This window comes from Lemur catta, chromosome 2 (assembly GCF_020740605.2).
Source record: "Lemur catta isolate mLemCat1 chromosome 2, mLemCat1.pri, whole genome shotgun sequence".
NCBI lineage: Eukaryota > Metazoa > Chordata > Mammalia > Primates > Lemuridae > Lemur > Lemur catta.
In genome coordinates, this window is record NC_059129.1 from 133,323,900 (window position 1) to 133,342,537 (window position 18,638).

The following is an 18,638-nucleotide window of genomic DNA, read 5'->3' on the forward strand; positions in this document are numbered from 1 at the left end:
TTTTTAGCCTCTTTCCGCCCCTCTCCTTGCTGGCGGTGAGAAGCAGTGGGCGCGGCACCGGAACCGCTGGAGCGCGGCAGTCCGGGGAGCTCCTTCCCGGGCTTCCAGAAGCCGGGCCCTGATTCGTGCAAGGTCCCCCCCTTGTCACTCCCCTTCGGCCCAAGGCCCCCACTACTCAACCCCGTTCGCACCAAGGCACCTAACTGTCGCCCCTACTTGGATCCAAGCTCCCCCACCCCCCGCGCTGCCCCCAGTCCGCTTGGGGTCCATTCCCGGACTCACCGACCGGCCCCTCCGAAGCCGAGCCCCGCAGCAGAAGCAGAACCCTGAGGACGGTCAGACCCAACTCGGGGGCCGCGGCCGGTGCCATTGGAGACCCAGGTCCGCAGGACACCGGAGACCCAAGATCACGCGGGCAGTTTGAATCACCGCCGGTGCTCGCACGCTGTTTATACCCCGGGTTGCTCCGCCCACAGCGCTCCTCGCCCGGAAAGCAAGTTCCGGGGGCGCGGGAGTGGGGTGGGGGAGGGGGCGATCCATGTGCTTCTTCGTTGTCCCTCACCCCTTCTTTGCTCCATCCATTTCCTCCTGGGCCCCCACCGTGTCCCATTTCCTTTCCCGCTTTCAGACTCCTTCCTTCCTTCTTTGCTTAAAAGGCAAGAGGTTCCCGCCCTGGCAGGGCACACTCAGGCCTCAGTCAAACCGTCTGAGTTCTGCACTTAGCTGTCCTAGTAGCAATGACACGTTTCCTAGAAGGTTCTATCCTCATGGCGCCCCAGACCTGTTGCAAACCAAAGTTACTCCTCCTTGGAAAAAATATCAGAGCCCCCGCTCAGCTCAGGCTTTCGTAGTTCCAAGTTTGGGCAGTCGGGCGCTGCAGCCTCCTTCCTTCCAGTCTCTTCCTCAGTGGGGCCTCCAGCCTTCCGGCTGGTTTTCAGTCAGACTCTCATGTATTCAGCCATTCACTCAGCCACCCAGCTGGCATTAAGTAATGGCAGGCTCATCTGGTGACAGAGAGGAGAATCGGCACCTGTTGAGGCTGAGAAAGGCTCCTGAATCTTGATAAGGGGGTCCTGGTCCTGGGCCTTTGTTTCCACCCTTCAAAGAGACCTAGAGTGACAGGAAGAAGCCCTGGACTAGGTTCAAGGCTGCATCTCGCCTCAGGGTGGGCCTGGCTGTGCTGACTGGAGGGAAGGCAGGACTAATACCCGAAATAGGACCCTTTTCAGTGGTGAGTCCTTAGCATGGGCAAGGACAGGGTTGCTTGTGTGAGCTGCTCATTTAATCTGTTTCCCTAGCATTTGTCAGATTCTAATTCTGGAAACTCAGGCACAGAAAGGTGTAACAATTGCACACTATTCAGCCAGAATGCCATGCTGGCTTCTGTTTCTAAACATACAATCTAGAGATCACACCATGAAATCAGCCATGTGCAGATTCTGTTCCTGTCTGTGTCTTGGCCTGAGTCTGGTGGCCAGGAACCTGTGTCAGGGCTGAGGCTGGAGTGTCCTGCTGTCCACAGAGGCCCACCCTGCTCTCACGTGGCCATGCTGCCAGGGGCCCTAATGCCAGCCTTCCACCTTCCTGCTGGTCTCCCAGTGACTTGTCTACTTGCCAGGCTCGTGGGTGGGGGCTGCCAGGCCCTTGCCAGTGGCCTCCTCCCAGGGACCAGCCAGGCTCCTGCACCCAGCCCCATGGGTGGGAGTCTCTGCTCCAGCACAGATCACTGGGCCATACAGCTCTGCCTCACTCATGTCTGAGTCCCACCCCCTCTGTCATATTGTCCTCCCTACCACCCTCCACAGGGCCCCCCTGGATGGAGACTCTAGTGCATCAGACCACAACCGTCTACCCTCCTGCGCACCTGCAATACCCAGAGATGGCTGTCATCCCATGTCCCTGTCCTCACGCAGAGACAGGCCCTGTGTTTGTTCCAGGCCTGCACCACTTTCCCACAGGCTCAGCACTGCAGGTTTGTCATCACCAGGTGTGGTCCCCCACATGGAGAATATAGAACAGGAGGCTGTAGTCTCCTTCCCTCACTGGATAGGGAAAGGGCTCTGTGGATGAGGGCAGAGAGGGCCTCAGGGCTCTGGCCCTCCTCACCCCAGGCTATGAGCTCCACAGCTCCAGGGTCCACCAGGAACTTCCCTCCCTCTGGCATCTTCCCAAAGCCCGAGATGTGTCCACAGGGATTGAGACAAGGATGTGATGAGGATTCCTCAGCTGAGGATGGGTGGAGTGACACAGTGATGAGCTGAGTGTGGACGGGGCTGCGGCCACAGAGTCAGGTGTGGCTGACCATGGATGCTTGTGCTGTAAAGTGACACCACACATAAGAAGAACGAACGTCCCCCAGCTCCTGTTCTCCGTGGTAATTCAGTCTGTCACATAATTGAGTCTCACCTCTATATTAGAGTGGATACATTATATTTCCAAAATCTCATGAATTGGCAAGCTACAAATGAACAATCTGCCATCACACAGTGAAACACTCTTACTGTGGGCCCAGGACGCAGGAGGTGGTGGTCAATTTAGCCTGGGGAGGTGTGATGTGATGAGTCAACTTGGAAGGTGCTTTGGATGAGACGAACATTTAAATTGCTGAATTTGAGGAAAGCAAAGTGCTTCCCATAATATGGTAGGCTTATCTAATGAGTTGACTTCCTGAAATCGACTAAAAGACAGGTCTTTCTGAACAAGAAGGAACTCTCCAGAAGATTGCCTCACACTGCATCTGCACCATCCACTCTCCTGGGGCTCCAGCCTCCCGGCCCACACTGCGGAGCTTGGACTTGCAGCCTCATAGTTATGTGAGTCCCTTCCTTACAATAAATCCGCCCCCCTCTCTCTGCCTCTGTGTCTCATCACCCCTTTCTCTATGTACACACACAAACACACACGCACGCACAGATTTTATTGCTTCTGTTTCTCTGGAGAGCCCTGGCCAATGTAGGAAGGTAAGGCAGACTTAATGGGAGGTGAACTTGTGCCCACCTTTAAGCTTGACTGCTTCTTAGCTAGTGGAAAAAGGAACACCTGCTAGGAAAGTGCCAGAACTGAAAGCCTGGAGGCACAGAGGAAGGACCAGGGTGTAAGGCAGGACAGGGACCTTAGGGGATTGAAGAGCAAGAGATGTCAGGAGGTGAGATGGGACAGGAAGAAGTTGTGGGACCTCACTGTGGCACTCATGAGTTCCAGGCAGAAAATCCGTGGGAACACACACACAGACACACACACACAGGCACACACACGTACACACAGACACACACTGGCAGGGAAGATAGTGGATCTAATAGCCCTTTGCTGTGACTCTGTTCCCTGCCAACTCCTGCATCCACGTGAGAGTCAGGATCTGTGACGTGAATGTCCCCACCAAAAGGGCTGGCAGTGACTGTGCAGGTGAGGAGGAGGAGGAGGGACGAGCTGCCTGAGGACAGGGAACAGAGAGTCAGGAGGAAACGCGGTGGAGGACCTGGCTTTGTAGTATCATCAGGATTGGGACTGTATTTATTGAGGTATTTGCTTCTTTACATCAATTTCTGAAAATTAAGTTTTCCTTAAATTCCATTGTGTAACTAGTAGAAGAAATTTTAAAACAAGCAGAACTTACAGAGTAGGTGCACGTGCAGTACAGGGATGTTCCCTTCCTGACCTCTTGAGAGTGGGCTGTCACGCTGACCCGTCCCCATCTTAAGTGATGCCACCTGAGCCCTGTGCTTTACTGTGTTTCCCTGCACAGCAGGACATGCTCCTACCAACCACAGGACCATCACCAAAGCAGATTCCCACCCAGACAGCCCTGCCGTCTCTGCTCAGAGCCTGCTCAAGTTTCATCAATTGTTGTAATAATGCCTTTCCCAGCCAAGCATCTGATGGATTCAGGTATTTCCTATTCTCTTGTTTAGCTGGAGATACAGGTTGTGGTGTTTAATTTGCCCCATTTGTTTATCTGTTTATTTTTGAAAGTGCGTGGAAAAATCTGGATTTATGTGATAATTACTATTGTGTGTCAATCAGAAGTCCTCATTAAAATATGTGGAAGATTTAACATTTTTCATCCAGCATTTTGAGTATTTCATTTCTGGTAGTTCAAACTTTCTAGGCGGACATAGAGAAACTGAAATCTTTCTCCAGCATTGAAAAATATATTGTACGTTAGTTGCATATTTTATTGCTAGCGTTTTGCTATGGCATACAGCACCACAGTAAACAACTGCATCTCTCTATGGTTTTGGGAGTATGTTTGAAAGTCTGGAAACTCTGGGATTGTTCTGTAGCAGGACGAGGATATCGTCCACTGAACTGGCTGTTGTCAGATTGTATGTCAGAGGATGGATTCAATGTACACTCCTGCCAACAATGAAGGCATCTGTGATAGTCCATTTATTGTCCACCATTTGGTTAGACTAATTGAAAAATGTATTAGTATAATGTGTGTGTAAGGCATACCAGTGTAGTTTCATTTTGTGTTATGCTGATTATTTAGGAGGTGTTGAGGCACATATTTCACAGGCTTCCTCACCATCTGTGAACTCTTGATAGCATTTGTTCACATCTTAGGAGAATTAGAAGTATCCTAATTTCTTTGAAAGAGTGCTCTATATATCCTGGATACTGATCATGTGTGCACAGGGGAATAAAATAACTTCTCAACTGCTCTGTTGTGAGAACTTCCTTCCAATGGAAGCAGGTGCCGTCAGGGCTGAGGAATGACAAGGGAAGTCACTGCTGAGGGGGGACCTGTGTGGGGACAAACCCAGAAAACATCACAGTCCCGAGGCACAGAATGTGTGTTTGCATCCAGGGTGTGAGGACGAGGTGTGAGACCCACAGGCAGATTGCTGGGAATCTACACTCTTTTTCCTCAAAAACCTCCCAGGGTCACTAGGTTTATTACTCCATGACATGCAGGACATGAAATTCCGTTAACTCTCTACTGGGGTATAAAACAAAATGCCAAAGTCACTAAGATTTGACAAAACTCCAGACCTTTATTTAAATATCAGTACACTGTAATAAATTACTAAAGGAAGCAATCTTGGATATATTTTTTCTTATTATAATATTAAAAATTTTCTTTCAAGAGATGAAAAGAATCACAGGGGCTCTGAAGTCTGTTTCAGCAATATCACTTGGAAGAACATAGTCACAGTTCAGATAAGTCCACGTGTCCCTGGGTTACAGACCAGATGCCTTCGTGAGAATGTCTTTAGGTTGAATAATAACCTTTCTATTTGAATAATTAATCCACTACGCTGCTTAGTAATACTTGTCACTTTCATGGGAGCACTGCCTTTCACACGTTCCATTGTTCTCACTTCATCCTTTGTAATTGTTCCCACAGTGGAGCCACTGAAGCCTAGCGCTGTCCTAGTGAAGCCTGGCGTCTGGCCTCTTTCAGATGCTTAATGATTTCCACTTTCCTTTAAACTGTAATCGCCTTTGTCTTCCTTGCAGGGTCACCTGGACTCCCAGGGATGTTTGTTTGGGGACCTGGTCATAAAGGTAAACACAGACTCACATGATGGAATAAAGGTTAAGACGAAAGTGACCTTGTGCGGAAACAGACAATGAGACCAGCCCGGAGTGTGAAGATGCTGGGACAACACATCACCACGCTGTGCGGTTTGTTTACATTCACGGAAGAGACGAGTTCCCAAGTTATTAACTTTCTTATTAGATTATAAATTGTCCTTATGGGGAGCCTTGGGACCCCACTGGCAAGTACCAAAGGCTGTGATTCGGGTTGTCCATAGCCAGGGGACAGCCTGTGCCTGCTTCCCACAGGCAAAGCGGGAGGAGAAAAGTGCTCTTGTTGACATTTCATTTTGAGCCAGTCAGAACTTTAAGGGCAAAAATTCCATTTCTTAGCACCAAGAGAAACTGGCTGATATGTTCTGGAAAAGTGCAACAGGATCCTTTCAAAGGGATCAAACCCTGAGATGTGGAATGTGTAGTTCATGCGAAGGCTTGAACTCTTGGCAGTCTGGACAGCAGCGGCAGATGGTGGACGGGTGGCAGCCAGAGGGGAGAGTGGGAACCAGGCCACGCTGACAGGGGCTTGGTGGGAGCAGCTTCACCTTCAGAAAAGACACAAGGGTTGGTTTAAGAGACTGAGGAGACCCTGGGCCAGTTCTCCTGGGCTGTCCCTCCCTAGTCACTCCCCCTGTCAGAGGGGACCTGTCACTAAGGGACACATTTTTCCTGCTACCTCCACGCCTGGTGCTACCCCATGCCTGGCGCCTGCAGCTCATACCCACCTCTGCCCCCCTTTACAATTGCAGATCAGCCCAGGCCCTGCCACAGCCCCTGTGGCTCGGGACTGAGGCTGCTGAGGGACAGTCTGCGCCCCACTTGGTGCCGCCTCCCTCTCGTGGCTCTCCAGCCCCGCGGCCTGTCCAGAGGGAGGGCCTGGCTCCATGATGCCCTGGCCTTGGGAGGGGCTGCAGGCAAACATCTTTCCCTCCCATTCTCCCAGCCTCTCCTCACACTGGAAACGTCTGAATGTGACTGTCCCCATCCATCCCTGGTCCAGCTCAGCTGTGATGGTGGGACTCCAGCTACAGCTGAGCCCACCTGTCCTCAGAGTCAATTCTGCTCATCAGCTGGCTCAGGGGCTGAGTGTGCAGGAGGCTGGGTGTCAGGGACATCGCTCAGGACCCAGCGGGAATCCCAGGGTGTAAGGGGACTGGCCTTGTTTTCAACCTCGACCCAGACACTCTCTGCTTTCAGCCTTCCAGCTTAGCTGCTGTGTCCCTAGCCACATTCAATGGACTGTCACTCTGAAATCTGCCTTTGGAATTGGGAGTGTGAAGGGCATTCTAGCCCGTATTCCTGGGATTAGATCCAGTTCCAGAGGGATTAGATCCCTCTCTTCCTCATAAATAAAACCTCCTTCCCTTTGAAACATCACCTGGAGCCACCAAGGTGCTGCCTGTGCCCGTGGTCTCCCTGTCTGCACACCACCCAGCATGGCCCGTAGGAACACACAGCCTGCTCTGAAAATCCCCTGACACTGCTGCCCCCTCCAGTATCCAGAGGCTCCAAGCCTTGGTGTGGACCCTCCCTCCAGGTGGCCTGTGACAGTGACAACTCATCAAGACTCAGAATTGAGCTGGCCCAGGATACTACTGTCAAGTGACAGGAGGTCTCGCTCCTCTGTCTCATTCTGGGATGAGAAAGTCCCATGGAAGGGACAGGGCAGGGGCTGCTCTGGGAGTCCCTTTCCCGTCCTCCCACCTCACCACCTGCCCTGCTCCCCTCCCAAATCTGCCCACAGTACCTGTCACTCTAGGCACTCAGATTGCCAGTAGGATGAAGCAGGGGAGGAACAGAGTGAGGCTGTAGCAGATGGACCTGGTGGCCCTGGCCTTGGGTTGGGCTGTGCCTGGGCCCTCGGTGGATCGTTCTGAAATGGAAACAGGAGAGTGACAGCCCTGGTCCGAGCCCCAAATCTGAGGAGTCACCTCCTCAGCTGTTGCTGCCCCAGGTCCTCCTGTAACCCAGGTGTCTGTATCCCCTGCTGTGTGGCAGCTGCTGGGTCCTGTCCTGTCCTCTGGGAGCTCCCACGCTGCTGAGGGAAGCAAGGGGACCACACAGCCCACCCCTCCTGCCCTGGCAGAACAGGAGGTGATGCCTGAGGGTGGGGTAGGGGAGGGTCTCTGGAACTGGCATTTGAGGAGGTTTTAAAGGATTTCCACAAACAGACCAGGTGAGAGGAAAGGAGAAGTGGTTCTAGCAGGAGGAAGTCAGGCCAAAGATTTGGAAACATCATGATGCCCACAGTTTGGAGGCTATTTAGAAAATCACAATGATTGGACCAAAAGTATGTGTAGTGAGGAAGAGAAGAGGTGAGAGGAGAAATGAGGACAGTGACCAGACTAATGTCATTATGCTCCCAAGAAGAATCCAACATGAGTGGATCATTTTTGCTCACAAGCCTATGCACGTGCGCGCGCGCTTGAGTAATTAGATCTCAGCTCCAAGGAAGCTCCCATATTTAGTTTCCTCACTTACCTGTTGGCTGCAGCAGTTTTTCCCAATGCGTCAAGAAGTTTGTAAGCAACGTCTTGCAATCTCCTATCAAGATGTTATGGAAGAACATGGTCACATCTGTGTTATTCTCCCACTTCTCTTTCATCTGTCTGGCTCCAGGATGAGCCAGTATCCAGCTTCTATTCTCTGAGTCAAAGACGAGGAATACCTGTCCATGGAAACCAAACTGCCAAGATCCATTGGTGTGCCGATTGGCTTCACGCTGACAAGACATCCTGACCTCCACGGTGAGAGGCTCTGTCCCCAAGGGAAAAAGATTAGGTCTGGGCTTGACAAGTCCTGTGCCCCTGCCCTGCTCCCTTCCTATCTCCTGGCCATATTCTCTCTGCCACGTCTTGGATTTGCTCCCGGACCCATTGGGTCAGATCAAAATACCCCCTCCCTCTTTTGTACAGAAAAGGAACAAATGCCTGTAACCTACCCCAGTATCTGCTCTCTGCTGCCCTGGGCCATTGTAAACTTACCCCTGGATGTGTGATTCTCCAGTTGAAAATCAAGCAGTTTCTTTCTGAGTTCCTCCACCACATTAATGAGTATTTCCAGCTGGTCTTTCCAAGCTTTTGTGCCATAGATTTCCTTCCCCAGGGGATCACAGGGTTCGAAATTCTTGTCTCCACAGTTGCCCCGAAGAAAAATCTTTCCATCCACCTGGCCTTGAACCTCACACCACTGTTGTCCCAGTGTGAATTTAGGAGTGATGGTGAAGTTATAGGAAAGAGTGTGAGTTTCTGTGGAGGAGAAAGGCAGGTGAGGGTTGGGTGGGGAGAAATGGACCCCCAGATACTGAGCCCCCATTGTGACAGGAAGAGACTCCCTCTGAAGGGCTGGGTGGAAGAGCCAGGATTCGCCTTCCTGCATTGTCGTGTCCACCAGATCAAGGCCAGTGCTTCTCCCTTGTTTGAGGAGGACGATGGGGAGGTCTGTGCTTGGCAAGAAAGCACATGTGCCCAGACACGTCCCACCTCCCCTCTGCCCACACAGGTCAGCACATGGCCTCGCCAGGGAGGTGCCCGCCTGCGATGGGAGGAGACGCCTGGGTGCCAGAGCACCTTCAGCAGCAGCCCACGTGGGTGTGAAAGGGGAGAGTGGAGGGGCTGCCCTGAGGATGCTGGGGCAGGGGGTCCGGGATGAGGACAGGATGCAGGTTATATAAGGGGAGTTAACTGTCATGGGTCACAGGCTTTAACACGTTGGCAAAGCCCTGGTGTGATGCTCATCTGCTATGAGGGTGCGTTGGTGGAACCTTGGACACAGGCATGGTCCACATGGCATGAAACAGAAAATGCAGGACTTGCGGGGCAGGCGGTGGGGGAGGGGATCCAAAGGCTCAGGGCAGTGCTCGTGCTGAGTGGCTGGAGTGTGAAACCCAGAACAATGTCCACCGCACTGTGGTCGGTAAGACAGCCCAGAGGACTCTTGCCTACCAAGCATAGAAAGAATGCACAGTGCGAAGGGCCCCGGCCTTGTGGACAAGCTCGGTGATGTCTGTTGCTGAAGGCAGGGTTGGTGTCAGGAGACGATGCTCCTGAAATGGCTCCCAGTAGTAACGGGCGTGAAACATGGAGAAATAATTTGAGTGAGGCACTGCACTGTCGGAATCAAGGAGGGTGCAGAGATAGACTTGATTAGAGAGCCACAGAGGGCTATGCCCATGACTATAGGACATGGGGTGCAAGAGGCAGAATAGATAGCAGCCAACCCAGATACTGCTGGATTTACATGGTTACAACAACAAACGCTAAACACAGAATGGATGCTCCGGAGGCTGAAGGCAGCACCTTAGGGAAAAAGCGGGCTCCCCTGCCCAGTTTTCAGAACTGAGCCACTGTCTCAGAACCCATGACAGGAGAGCCCAGGGTCCCAGGAGGGCCCCTGCAAGCCCACAACAAGGGCAGTGGCTCCTTCAGCCTCCCACAGAGCTATCTAGGCCTTCCCTCTGATAGCTGCACTCTGAGAAACAGGAAACACTCAGACCTTCCTACTGGACAGTGTGTGCTGACCTCCTGCCCAGGGACTGAGGCACCGTCCTGTCCCTGTTACTGACGATGCACCGTTGGGGCAAGGTAATGAAGGGACACCTGTCCCAGGTCCTGTTCAGAAGGCATGTGCTGGGTCTATAGACCAACTCAATGGTCATTTCACATTCCCTGGTTTTGTACCAGGAATGGACAGCCTTCGTAGTTAATATGGTAAATATCTTATGCTTTGCAGGCTGTATGATCTCTCACAAGCACATAACTCCTTTTGTTGCTTGAAACCAGCCATGGACAATGTGTAATGAATGTGGCTGGACCTGTCACTAGGGCCATGTGTCTAAGGACACCATAAGATCTGAGAGGCACCCGTGGTTGGAAAAGTGGATTTGTGGAGTTCATGACAATTTGTAATTGAAGAATTACAACAAGGACTCCTAGTGCTCAGCAGCAAGGCCCTCCCACTTGCAGCAGGGAAGTGCCACTACTAAAAGTGGCTCTGGCATGGCTGGGCCCTGGTAGACATGGGGCCTCCAGCCATGGGATACCAGTGACCACACAGCCTCAGAGCTGCCCATTACCGGATGTGCACCTCACCCAACAGGTCACTCAGGAGATAGGCCCAGCAACGACAAAACACATGTGATCCTCCTGGGATTGGCAGGAGCAGGGCCAGAGGGAACAAAGAAGCTGCACAAGGAGGTGTCCCGATGCCCAGGACACCACACTGTCATCCTGGCACCTCCCCGGGGCTCATACCTGTGGCTACAGGGAGTGTGGCTTGGCCCCCCTGGACCAGGAAGCCACAGCAAAGATGGGAGCAGTAGGCCTGAAACCACAGGACCCGCACTCCCACCTCATCCACCCCACCCAGAAGCCTCAGGTGGGTAAGGACCCACTTCTCACTCTTCACCTGGCACGTGAGACTGGACACCCTGGGGATAGGACACCAATCCCTGGGACACTGTGTAATCCTGATGTGGGGTCACCAAACTAGGACAGTGGCTACATCTGGTCCCCCTTTTGTCTGCAGGTTCTCTTTGCCTGCTTTTGCTCTGCAGAGAGACTGTACTTGACACAGAGAAGAACCAACACCTGCAGAGAGGAAAGCGTCCAGTCCCTTCCCTCTATGGAAAAGTTCCGCTGACTCCTGTGTAAGTAGCGACTATTGCATGTGATCCTGTCTCCCCAGCAGGCAGAATAGGTGGGTGAGGGACAATAGCAGAGGTGGGCACCTTTGCTTACCAGCATCCCAGGGTCATACTGGGGGAAAGGTCCTTCCGGTCCCTCCTACTTTAGGTCTGTGGGCCAGGATGGCCTTGTTTGCTGTGTGTGTCCCTGGGCAAGGGGGACGAGGTGCCAGGTGGTGGAGGTGTAAGGGCCCCTTCCTGGATGGGGAGGTGAGGGAGGCCTGTAGGGGGGACAGTGGGGTTGAAGTGGGGAGTAAAAGGATGTGGCCTGTGCATTGGCGCAGTGAATGTGCAGGGAAGGGTGGGAAGTGGCTGGGAGCCCCTGCCCTGCAGGTGATATCCTGGGGCAAAGTGCAGCAGGAAGTTCAAGGGCACAGAGCCCAGGGGTGCTGGAGGGTCAGTGTGGGGACATTTTGTGAGAGCAGAGCAGGGCCCGTGGTAGTGGCAGGGAAGTTTGTGGTCGCGTCCCTGTGGCACACTCACCCTCCTCTCAACAGCCCTAACCACAGCTAAGCCCCAGCTCAGGCGCTCCGGTGTTCGCTTCTAGGGGTGGGGAGGGGCTGGGGGAGGGGGCTTCGCCTGGGATTCGGGCCGTCTCCAGCCCTCTGGCCCCTCCCGTTCTCCCGCCGCGGTTTTGCAACCAGTTGCCCGTCCCTCTTCGTGCGGAGCCAGAACCTGCGGCCCCGGCGACGGGGAACCGGAGGGAGGGAGCCTGCAGAGGGGACCTCAGGAGCGGGGCATGGTCCGAGGAGCGAGTTCCCGTCCTTCCAGAAGCCGGACTCTCATTCGGTGCAAGGCACCCCTTGTCCTCCCCTTCGGTTCGAGCCTCCCCGCATTTGCCCCCGGCCCCGCTTGGGGTCCATCCCCGGACTCACCGGCCTGCCCCGCCCAGGCGTAGCCCGGCAGCAGAAGCAGAAGCCCAAGGAAGCGGGCGGTCAGACCCAACTCGGAGTCCGCGGCGGGTGCCATTGGAGACCGGAGCCCAGAGGACAGCGGAGACGGAGGGAGCAGCCGTATGAACCACCCGGGCCGCTCGGAGGCTGCCTTATATTCCGGTTGCTCCGCCCACACCGGCCCACGCCGGTCTCAATCCAATAGGCTGAATTCAGTAGTTGGCTGTCCTAACCGCAACGATGTGTTTTCTAGAAGGCTCTATCGCGATGGAGCCCCAGACCTGTTGTGAACCAAAGTTACTCCTCCTTGAAAAAAATCTGGAAGTCCCCGCCCGACAACTTTTGGCTGCTGAGGACTCTGCCCCCACCTTCCCGCTGCTGCCACCTTCAGGCCGCTAGTCCCAGTCGTCCCTCGAGTCCCTTCCGCGAGGACTCGGCCTTGAGGCCGGTTGGCTCTCCGCCAGACTGTCAGGTATTCAGCCATTCACTCAGCCTCCGAGCCGGCATTAAGGAATGGCAGGCTCATCTGGTGGCAGAGGGGAGAATCGGCACCTGTTGAGGCTGAGAAAGGCTCCGGAATCTTGATAAGCGGGGCCTGGTCGGGTCCTTTGTTTCCACCCTTCTAAGAGACTTGGAGTGACAGGAAGAGGCCCTGGCCTGGGTGCAGGGCTGCATCTATCCCCAGGGTGGGCCTGGCTTGCGCTGAGTGGAGGGAAGGCAGGACTATGCCTGAAATAAGGCAGTAGTGAGTCCTCAGCATGGGCAAGGACAGGGTTGAGCTCCTCATTTCATCTGTTTAAATGTTAATAGCATCTGTCAGTTTCTGATTGTGAAAACTGATGCACAGTGTCAACATAAAAGAAGACAAACTCTGTAAAATAATTTAAGGAGGTTTATTCTGAGCCACATTTGAGGACCATGTCCCAGAGCCATGCCCAAGAAGCCTTGAGCAAGAGACTTGCTGTGGCTGGGTTACAGTGTGGTTTTATACATTTCAGGGAGACAGGAATTACATTACTTTACAGGTAAAGTCATAAATCAATACATGGAAGGCATACATTGGTTTGTCCTCAAAAGGTGGGGTATCTCAAAGTGGGGGCTTACAAGTCACAGGGGGCTTTAGAGATTCTTTACTTGACAGTTGGTTGAGTTAGGCTTTGTCGGAAAGACTAGGAATCAGCAGAAAGGAAAGCTTAAGTTCACATAAGTGTCATCTATATTTTATGTGATGCTACGTGGGAATCAGGTTGGGAAGTAAACCACATCATTAAAACCTGTTTACTGGCCGGGCACGGTGGCTCACGCCTGTAATCCTAGCACTCTGGGAGGCCGAGACGGGTGGATGGCTCGAGGTCAGGAGTTCGAGACCACCCTGAGCAAGAGCAAGACCCTGTCTCTACTAAAAATAGAAAGAAATTATATGGACAGCTAAAAATATATATATATAGAAAAATTTAGCCGGGCATGGTGGCGCATGCCTGTAGTCCCAGCTACTTGGGAGGCTGAGGCAGGAGGATTGCTTGAGCCCAGGAGTTTGCTGTGAGCTAGGCTGACGCCACAGCACTCTAGCCCCGGCAACAGAGTGAGACTCTGTCTCAAAAAAAAAAAATTTTTTTTCTCCAAAGAAAAATATTCAAAATTCTAACATGCCTTCAATTATATTGGGATCATGAAACCATTAACAGACACGACTACATCAGCAGAGATGTTGGAAGTTCCAAGCAGTTCCATGAAAGTTTTGAAGTCAAAAAGCAAACACCAAACCCTTTCAAAGAACAATAACGCATATTTTACATGCTAAAAAAAATACTCCAAACCAAAAGCAAAACCTAGCCTGTGTTTACTGATATACCACCTTTTTATTTTTAATCCATTTCTTTACATTTGAAGGATGTCTTCTGAAAACAATGTATGTTAGTTATTTTTTGAATCCAACTTGAGAGTTTCAGTTATTTAAATGATGAGTTTATGAATTCACATTTGTTGTAATTACTACTGTATTAGGACTTAGCTGGGCTGTCATATTTTTTATTTTTTTGTGCTTTTCTTATTGCTGTTGTTTATTTCCTGCATACCTGTGTTCCTGTTACTCTATGAAGGTTTCTTCCTCTGGTTTAGAAGTTATATAATACATTCTGTGTTTCTTCTCATCATGGCTGTCCTTAACCTCATACTAATATTTATTCACATTTATTTATTTATTATTGTTTTTGTTTTATCTCTAATAAGAAAGGATTGAGCATGTTTTTATATCCCTTTTGTGTGCTACCTCCAGCTCAATTTCCCTAAGGTTTTTTAGAATTTTAATTCTGGGTTATTTATAGGTTTTTTTTTTGGTTTGTTTGTTTCTTTAAGAAACAAAAATTAAGATCTAATGTCGCATTCCCCCCTTTTTTGTTAGACAACAACTTTTAACAAATTATTTGGGTACTGATCCTCCTTGGTTCTCTTGTTATAATCTCCTGTGTTTCTCTTACTATTGGAGTACTTTCCTTAAAAAGTCTTTTCAACTTGGATCTTTATGGGGCAAATATCCTTTAGGCTTTCTTTATATGTTCAAAATATTTCTAATACTCAGTGGTAGGCAGAATTCTAGAGCTGCCCCCTCAAGTTCCCTGTCTACTGGTTATTCAATGCAGCACTAATCCAGGCACTGTCCTGTAGGGGCTTTGCAATAATAATTAAGGTTACTGATAAGTTGACCTTAAACCAGAGAGACTTTCCTAGATTTTATGAGCAGGCCCAGTGCCATTCATGAGCCCTAAAAGCAGAGAACTTTCTCATGCTGGAGGCAAGAAGGATGCAGCAGCAGGACTCAGAGAGACTATGAGCATGAGAAGGATCCAGCACTGTTGCTGGCTCTGAGATGTAGGGAACATGTGCAAGGACTGGAGAGAGGCCTCTGGGAGCTAAGGAAGGGACAGTAGCAAGGAAGCAGGGACCTCAGTCCCACAAGTCCAAGGACTGGATTCTGCCAGTAGTCTGAATGCACTTGGAAGCAGAGTCTGCTCAGAGCCTCCTGATAAGAGTCCTGGACACCTTGATCTCGGCCTTGTGAAACCTGGAGCAGAGATCCTAATTAAGAAATCTCACACTCGTGACCTATAACCTGTGAAATAACAAATATAGTCACAAACACATACTGATTCAAACAGCTAAGTTTGTGGTAGTGTGCTATGCTGCATTAGAAAATATACGCTCTATTTAAATGAGAATTTGACTTAATATCACATTCTAGGCTCAAAGTTCTTTTCCTTCAGTACTTTAGAGGTAACACTCGTTTGTCCTCTTGCCACCAAGGTTGCTGTTGAGAAGTCTGTCGTGAAACTGTTTCCTTCTTCCTTCTGTAGTTTCTCAGGGGTAACTTGAAGGAGGGGGCCAGAAGACTGCTGGTGTGTTGTCTCCATTTCTGTGATTTCGTACTGTACGAGGCTGTCAGAGTCTTGTGGAGGCAGAGGAAGGTATACATTTTTTCCCTACCCTTTAGTGGATGCACTTGTGGATGTGACAAGTTCATTGTTTTTCTTTTATTCAGCTATGACTAGTCTTCTCTCCCCCTGCCTTTTATAAAAATCAAGTCTATTGAGATAGAATTTACAGACGATTCTCCTCTTTGTCAATATAAGAAGCTTCAAGTGAGTATATTAGAAGCATGTAGGCATTTGGGCAAATTATAGGGCATGTTCCCAGGCTATGAAAGTAAAAGCAGATGAATGACATTACTCCAGCCAGGAACTGTCTTACTAACCTTTAAATTCCATTGAGAATCATATTTCCAAGCAGTGCTATCTTCAGGTTTGCAGAGGGGAAAAAAAAACAATTTTCTCAGGGAACACCCTTTAGCTTTTAGACAAAATGAATGCTAGAACTATAATAAGTTCACTTTTACTTCCTGTCATTTCTATACTTTATAGATTTGATAAAATCAGCCTATATAATGCTAGATGTATTATATTATGATAGATATTTTAACAAAAAATCCAATCCCTGGTAGTCATTAGAAACATTTATGTTAATTCTAGGCTTTAAAAATAAATGACCACATTGTGGAACAACAGTATCTTTTAAAAAGTGAACTCATTTGAATTAATCAGATTTTATGAGATATTTTTATGACTCTAACAGAAGCTTAATGAATAATTTTAATAGATTTAAATATTGTTTGGAATGTACCTAAACTTTGCAAATTATAGTAAGACTGCCTTTGAGAAGAAATCATCAATTTGGAATTTAATATATAGAACGGCACTCTAAAAAAACATGTAAAAAAAGTCAGGAGAATTGTACCTTTCAGAGTACAAAGGAGCAATGAAAATACATGTTAGCACAGTCACCTCAAGGGATACCTAGACATTTACTTGTGATGCCAGCATTTTTCTATCTAGAAACGGCAAAGTTGACTGCTCAGTTCTAGCTGGCAGACACCCCGTGACACAGCAACCGCAGAGCAAAGAAACCAGGAAAATTCTCTGCTAGAAATAAACTTATTTCAAATCTTCTTTTGCAAAACATCTTGGCTAAGGTGCTTCCTCCTCCCAACAAACTAAAAACAAGCAACAGCAGCAACAATGATGAGCAGCACGAACAACATTTTGTGTGTGTAAAACCCAATAAAGGAAACTCTTCCCTAAGAATTAGTGTCTGTTGGCTGTCCTTAGGTTTAGAATTTTCTTTACCTGACTGACCCAGGAATCTGTAAGTCAAGAAATTAACATAAGGTGATCCCTGGCTTGTAGCCATCCCTAGGCATTTAGCAGAACCAAACATGGTATCTCTCCAGGACACACCTCAAGTGGGCTGCCGAGGCTGCAGAGGTTTCAACCCAAAAAAGAAAAAGGAAAAGCCCATGCGAAAGAAAAGTTTGGTATTTAAACCTACGGAAGATGTCAAGAGTCAAACCACAAACCACAACAACTGAAGTAAGCCTATTTAACACAGTGGGTTACGCCCTCAAAAGCTCCAGATAGTAGAACTATCAATAAGTAAAATATGTATGATGAAATCATTAAAGACATAAAAGAGGGAATAAGAAACACTACAAAAAATGAGACACTGTAAAAAAAGACTAGTTATATTTGAAACAGAACCAGGTATAACTTACAACAATGAAAAATATGTTTATTAACCCCTTTTTGTGGCCATTGCCCAAGCACCAGTGGCCAAAATGAAGTTCAATCCCTTTGTGATTCTGACCGAAGCAAGAACTGCAAAAGGCATTTCAATGCTCCTTCCCACATTCGCAGGAGGGTTACGTCTTCCCCTGTTTCCAAAGAGCTGAAGGAGAAGTACAATGTTCGATCCATGCCCACCCGAAATGATGATGAAGCTCAGCTTGTTCAGGGACACTATAAAGGCCAGCAAATTTTCCAAATAGTGCAGGTTTACAGGAAGAAGTATGTCACCTACACTGAGTGGGTGTGGCGGGAAAAGGCTAATGGCACAACTGTCCCTGTGGGCCTTCACCCCAGCAGAGCGGCTACCACGAGGCTTAAACTGGACAAAGACAGCAAAGAGGTCCCTGAAGAGAAAGAGGAATCTCGCAAGTAGGAAAGGAAAAGGGCGAATACAGGGAAGGAACAATTGAGAAAATACAGGAACAAAATAATCTTATATACACTTGCATGAGAAACTGCTAAAATGAAAAAAAGAAAAGTTTATTAAAATTAAGTTTATTAAAATTTAAACCGTAAAACCCTGATGAACCAGCATATCAGACATGGAAGGATAAAGAATCACTGACCTGGATAGTTAATCTCAAGACATCATTCAAAATTCGACACAGAGAATTTCACTCTGAATCTACAAGAGAGAGGTGTAAAGCTGTGGATATACAATGAGAAGGTCCCGCCTACATCTAACACGACTCCCAAAAACAGAGAAGAAAGGAAACGAGGGAGAGGATGTTTTCCAAGAGCTAATGGCTCAGAATTTTCCAGATTTTATGAAAGACATTAATCCTCAATTTCAGGAAACACAACAAATCTCCAGTAGAATGCATAAAAGTAAATTCACTGCTAGGCATATTGTGGTGAAATTGCAGAATATCCTAAAGATCTTTGGAGGGAAATATTCAAAGGAGAAAAAATTATAAGCAAGTATCGTCAAAGTGCAGATTATCCTCAATGGAAAGACAATCAAATGGATAACATTCTCCTAGTCAGTTTTGAAAACTTCTCAGCCATTATCTCTCAAAATGGGACCCCTCTGTATTATTTTTTACCTGTCCTTTTAGGATTCCAGTGAAATGTGGGGTAAAGCTTTCCACTGTGTTAAATGTTTGCTATTCTGTCTCGTGTATTTTTGCACCATTTGCTCTTTCTGTATCTCAGATGATTTCTTCCAATTCACCTTGCAGTTTACTACTTCTCTCTTCAGGTATGTCTAATCTGCCATGAAAGCCATCTATTGAGTTCTTAATTTCAGTTATTCAATTTAATAGTTATGGATTATTCCATATTTCAAATGTCCTACATAACTTTTATATAATCACCAGCTCTACATTGAATTTTTTCATTTTATTATTT

At 48.9% G+C, this 18,638-nt stretch overlaps 1 protein-coding gene and 1 pseudogene across 1 annotated transcript; one reads left to right on the forward strand and one right to left on the reverse strand.

The window, feature by feature from the left end:
• Positions 1 to 5,863: 5,863 nt before the first annotated feature.
• Positions 5,864 to 12,190, reverse strand: LOC123632158 (UL16-binding protein 2-like). The gene is made up of 5 exons (XM_045542251.1): positions 12,097 to 12,190; positions 8,523 to 8,786; positions 8,020 to 8,295; positions 7,286 to 7,411; positions 5,864 to 6,083 (listed from the first exon to the last, which is right to left on the reverse strand). The coding sequence occupies exons 1-4, from the start codon at positions 12,188 to 12,190 to the stop codon at positions 7,302 to 7,304; spliced, it is 744 nt and encodes a 247-aa protein (XP_045398207.1). The 3' UTR covers positions 5,864 to 6,083; positions 7,286 to 7,301.
• A 5,088-nt stretch (positions 12,191 to 17,278) lies between these two features.
• Positions 17,279 to 17,750, forward strand: LOC123632159 (annotated as a pseudogene).
• Positions 17,751 to 18,638: the final 888 nt, after the last annotated feature.